Raw genomic sequence first — 5336 nt, forward strand, 5'->3', positions numbered from 1 at the left:
CTTTTCACCCCCCTCCCAGCCCCAACACTCAGACCACACATCGTTCGACCAACACTTTTATTGCCCCGCCGTCAATGCCGCCCCTTTCTGACACACACACACAAACACAGTGCACCATCGGTGCTCACGGCCCGGCCTGCTGCAGGCAGCTGCACACACCACTCACCTGGGGACAGCACTTCTCCCTTCCCCCTCCCTCCCTCCCCCACACGTACAAACACACGCATAAAAACACAGCTATGATACATTTAAAAACAGCCCTGCTCCATGCAGCCGGGGCTGCGGACAGCCAGCTCCAGCACTGCCTCAGGGCTGTGTTCTGACACCTCCGTGGCAGCCACACACGGGGCTGTCCCACAGTCCCGAGGCTCTTCCGCTGGCTGAGCCCAGAAGCATCCAGCCCAGCAGCATGCCACGGGCTTGGCATCATTAAAAGCACACGGGCTGTGGGCATATGGACAGGGCCAGGAAGTGTGGCTCCTTCCAGGACCCATCTTCAGCCCCACAACACACTGCAGTGCCCACGGGGAGGCTCAGCCCACGCAGCGGGGAAGGGACGAGCCCCATGTGCAGGTCACAAGGAGCAGTGCCCACAGAGACCATCAGTGGGCAAGCAAAGCCTTCAGCGTGCTGAGCGTGGGGCAGGGCAGCCCTTTGCTGTCAGCTGAACTGCTCCAGGTAGTCCGACAGCAGCAGCTCTGGGGGCAGGAAGACGTGGTGCTTGTTGCTCACTTTCATTTGGCGTTTCCCTTCGATATCCGAACCTGGGGGCAAGATGCAAGAGTTAACACCATGCTGCAACCCACAGCCCAGCCCCTCCCGGCAGCCCACCGGGTTCCTGAGATTCTGTTTCATGCCCTGCAGAGGAGCTGCCACCTCCAGCCCCCTCCACTGGCACCCACTCTGCTTCATATTATCAGGGCTCTCATGTTTGGAACAAGCAGCTAACTCTGCAAAGACAGAGCGTAGAGCTTCCCTCCCCTGCTGTGGCAACGACACCTACAGAGAAACCCACAACCAGGCTCTGCGGGAGGAGGCAGTGAGTGGGGCTGAGCACAGTGAGCTGCTTCGGGCCACCCAAGCCCAGAAACAAGAGGGGAAGCATAAGCACTGCTGCATGTGGCACCATGAGGTAGGGCTGCTCTGGCCATGATCCTGGCCCAGAGGCCACAGCCTGGTGCAGGGAAGCAGCAGAGTATGGTTATCTGCAAGCTGCAGTGAGAGGTGGGGCCAGGGAAGGCAGGGAGGAAGAAGCTGGGCTGGAGAGGGGAGATAGCAACAAAAAGGAAAACCAAGAAAAACAAAAACAAAAACAAACATGAGGCTCTTACTGGCAGAGACGAGGTCCATGTACTGGCAGAGTGCGTGGAGCAGGAGTCGCTCAAAGCTGGGGGAGGCAGGGGATTGGGTTAGAGCTGATGCGCTTCACACCAGCACTGCCCTTCCCTGAGCTGTGCCAGGGAGCCCCAGGATCAGAGTGGGAGCACAAGGAGCCCGGAGCTCCGGGCTCAGCCCTCCCTTGTGTGCCCACGACAGGGATACCTGTTGTCCATCAGTGCAGTGTACACAGAATGTGGAGTGACAGAAAAGAAGGTTAGCAGCTCCTCCTCCAGGCACTCCAGCATCCCCTGCAAGGAGTAACAAAAGAATCAGTGAGGAGAGAGCAAATCCCATTAAGGGGAGACATGCCATGCCCAAGCTGCCTGTCCCCAGGTAGCTCCATGCCCCACAGCGGGAGGGCTTTGCCTTTCAAGAGCTGCAGACCCAGCCAGCAAATACTTGGCTATCCCAACCACTGTCCTCTGCTACATCCGCACAGCCCAAAGCATGGCAGGAGATGCAGGACAGCAGGGAGGCACGTGGCAGTGAGGCCCAGAGCAGAAGGGAATCCAGCCCTGCCAGCTCAACACTTTGTGTGCCAAATGCTGGCATCGTCCCTCACATGTGAAGCGGCAACAGCCAGAAGAGCCTTGAGTCTTCCATCTCCTCCTCTCCTGACTGCCAAAGTTCAGCTGGAGTGCAGCTCTCCAGAGCACTGTGACCCCAGAGACAAGAAGCAGAGTCTCAGTTGAGAGCAAATTGAGAAGAAGCCAAGAGGCAGGAGGAGCTGAGGCTGCTTTTGGAGACAGAGCTCTAATTAGAGCAGGGAAAACAAACAGCAGGAAAACAGCACCGTTGAGAATAAAGCAGGGAGCCAGGCAGCCTGGGCTTGGGCACAAGGCCACTGTGTTGCAGCACGGGTTTGCCTGCTCAGTACATTGTGCAGTTTGACCCCATTCAAAAGGCAATTGAGTTTTTCAAAGTATCCTTGTGTAGACAAGTCTGAAGACCCCAAAGGTTGCCCTGCTGCTCTAGTTGGCGTGCATGCTTGCTTTCCCCATCAATTACTGAACTGAGACAGGGAAATAACCAGGTAAAAAACTACCTGCAAATCCCAGAAAACCTCATCTAACCCAGGAAAGCCTCTCTGCATGGGGAGCTGAACATCTGCTGCCAGCAAGCCACTGCTCCACACGTCACACAAGAGCAGGTGTGTATTCCCAGGAGCTCAGCAGCTGCTCGCAGCTCAGGAACAGCACCAAAACACATCCCAAAGCCCTTCCCTCTGCACCCATGTCCCCAGCTCACCATAGGGATCCTGCCTCGCTTCAGGGTGGAGCGCAGGCGGCGGCTGATGCGCTGAAAGCACTCCTTGGGTGTGTAGGCAGGGTGCTCTGGAGCCAGCAGGGGGAAGAAGAGAAGGGACTTAGATGGGGTCTGCAGCCCCATGCTATCACCTTGCTGAGGTGATCAACGTGCACCCAGGACCCCAGGCAGCCACCGCAGCCACAGCTGGCCCACACAAACTCCCACTCAGGTTCATGATGGCCTTTTGGGGGGGCCTCTCATCCCTTCAAGCACTCTCATACCCCGGCCCTACCATGACTGGATGGTGCAGGGAGCACCTCAGGAAGAAGCACCCTTCCCACACTGCATGGAAGGGATGGAAGGGAGAGGCTCTCCCCAACCACCTTCCCCTCCCAGCACCTTTCCACTTCTCTTTCTCCTTCAAGGGCCTGGAGAGCTTCCTCTTCTGCTTCTTCCTGGCCTCCTCCTCCAGGTAAAGCAGGACACGCTCTTGCTCTTCTCCTGACCGGTTCATGAAGTCATTCCAGATCTGACAACACAAGCATCGAGCCCCAATGCAGACATCACACGGACCTCCCCGCTACTCCCAAGCCTCTGCCTCCAGGAGGTGCATGTTTGGCACTCGGAGCCAACACGAAGGCGGCTTTCTGCAGGGACTCCAAGCGATGACACCTCCATCCATGCACGCAACGCAGCCAGACAGACGTCAGGCTTTCTAAGCCTGGACTGAGTAAGAGCGGAAGAGCTCCACAGCACCCTGAGTGCACAGAGACCACACATATAGCCCTGCAGCCAGAACTCTGAACACCTAACACAGGAGAGGTGCCAAGCTTCAGAAGCCGAGGTCATGGAGGAGGTACAGCAACACCAGCCAGGCTGTATGGAGCAACCGGGGTGTTTGGCAAGAGGAGGAAATGCTGCAGCTCACTCAAGGTTACCCTCTGCAAGTTGCCCAAAGCTATGCAAGGAGCTTCCAGCAGCACTTCAAGTACAACAGGAACAGCATCTGACCCCAAACCAGCCAAAGCACAGCACCTGCTGCCAGGCTAGGCAGTAAGGACTCCCAAGGGAATGCAGGCAGCCCCTCAGTCTAGAGCAGCACAGTACAAGTACTCCACACACTGAGGGGCAGCAAGACAGGCAGCCACATCCTACCTCCACGTAGGTCTCGTTGCTGCAAGCCTCAGTGAAGATGCTTGGGGTGGCAGAGTGGGCGAGCTCTGCCTCATTGCTGCCACATTCATCTCGCTCCAGGAGCGACATCAGGTAGCGAGCTGGGGAGGAAAGCAACAGCAGAGCCCCTGAGTCTGGGGGCCGTGTCCTCATAGAAGCCCTCACTGCAGGCAGTGTAAGGGAGTTGGGAGGGCTGGGGGTAGACCGCAGCCACCCAGGCCTTACTGTTCTCCAGCCTCTGCAGGCTCTTGCGCCCCTTGGCTTTAGGGATGAGGTCAGAGTTGCGGATGGCCTTGTTGATGTAGTACTGCTTCCGCTTGGAGGGAGAGAAGCGTTTGGACGGGGAGCTCTCCAGCGGCGGCAGGCAGTCCTCAATCCTCCTGCAGGGGTGTGACAGAAGGGCTGAGCTCCTGAACCCCCCCAGACCCACAGTGACAGCAAGGTAGTGCAACCTAAGCAGCCTCCAAGCAACAGCAGCGTTACTACAAGAAGGCAACAACCCCGAGCTCCACCGAGACGCTCAGAGTGTTGGGCTCTCATTAGTAATGATTACGTAGTCGGGGTGTTGTTCAGACATAGACACAGTTGAACGAACGATCATAAATGGGTGGATTTAACATGAAGGTTCAACTGAGCGCTCAGCACGGAGCTCCCTGGGCACCTTACAGCACCTGGCTTTGCTTTCAAGGCTGACCAAAGCCCTGCCAGGCCCAGCAGGGTTCTCTGCCTTTTGGCTCGCTCTTTGCCCGCTTGCTAAAGCCTCTGCAGCAGCAGCAGCAGCAGCAGCAGCAGCTCCCCCTCCGGTTTGTGGGGATTTCCTTCAGCACAGCAACAGAAGAGGGGCAAAAAACGACCACACAGCAAAGGAAACCACAGCACAACAAACAGCGGCTGGACGGGCACAGCGAGGAGCACAGCTAACACTGCCAGCACGGCCGCTCAGGGGCCGGGGCACAAACCTCCCCTCACAGGGCGAGAGGCCGCGGCCCACTCAGCACCCCCAGCGCCTCCAGGCCCTGACAGAGCCCTTCCGGGTGCGTTCCCGGTACCGGCGGAGGGGAGCGGCCGGGGATACCTCGGTCCAGCAGCCCCCAACAGCACCACCCGGAGCGCCCCGCAGCCCCTCCCCGCCAAACTCACGGGAAGGGCTCCAGGGAACCGCGCCCCGCCGCCGCACCGCCCGGCAGCACCACCATAGTTCGGCACCGCGCCGCCGCTCCGGCCTTAAAGGGACCGCGGAACCGGGCCCTGCTCGGTCCGACAGGAAGTGACGTCACCAAGGGGCGGGACCCGAGCGCGCTCGCCCACCCAGCCGCAAGGAGGCGCTATAGCAGCACCCCCGGACCGCCGCGCGGTTCCTCGCCGCGATATTTGCATGCGGCGGCCGCTGTTCGCCAATAGGAAAGCGGGGCGGGGCGAGGCGGCAGGAGAAAGCCAATGAGAACGCGAGGCGGGGCGAAATGAGGCGTGGCGGGAGCGGCGGGCCAATGGCAGCGCGGGGCGGGGCACTGCCGGGCCCCCCTGCCCGCCCGCCC

At 59.3% G+C, this 5336-nt stretch overlaps 1 protein-coding gene across 1 annotated transcript; it reads right to left on the reverse strand.

Moving 5' to 3' along the window:
• Positions 1 to 46: 46 nt before the first annotated feature.
• Positions 47 to 5055, reverse strand: R3HDM4 (R3H domain containing 4). Its single transcript, XM_001233901.7, has 8 exons — positions 4942 to 5055; positions 4027 to 4181; positions 3784 to 3902; positions 3028 to 3157; positions 2629 to 2714; positions 1543 to 1628; positions 1332 to 1387; positions 47 to 764 (listed from the first exon to the last, which is right to left on the reverse strand). Exons 1-8 carry the CDS (start codon positions 4995 to 4997, stop codon positions 661 to 663), a joined length of 792 nt encoding a protein of 263 aa, XP_001233902.3. The 5' UTR covers positions 4998 to 5055; the 3' UTR covers positions 47 to 660.
• Positions 5056 to 5336: the final 281 nt, after the last annotated feature.

Source organism: Gallus gallus, chromosome 28 (assembly GCF_016699485.2).
Source record: "Gallus gallus isolate bGalGal1 chromosome 28, bGalGal1.mat.broiler.GRCg7b, whole genome shotgun sequence".
In the NCBI taxonomy this organism is placed as follows: Eukaryota; Metazoa; Chordata; class Aves; order Galliformes; family Phasianidae; genus Gallus; species Gallus gallus.

Coding starts and splice junctions, on each gene's coding strand:
- R3HDM4 (XM_001233901.7), bottom strand. CDS start 4,997: ATGGTGGTGCTGCCGGGCGGTGCGGCGGCGGGGCGCGGTTCCCTGGAG. Junction 4,182..4,941: donor GGTTCCCTGGAGCCCTTCCC/GTGAGTTTGGCG, acceptor ACACCCCTGCAG/GAGGATTGAGGACTGCCTGC. Junction 3,903..4,026: donor CCTGCAGAGGCTGGAGAACA/GTAAGGCCTGGG, acceptor TTTCCTCCCCAG/CTCGCTACCTGATGTCGCTC.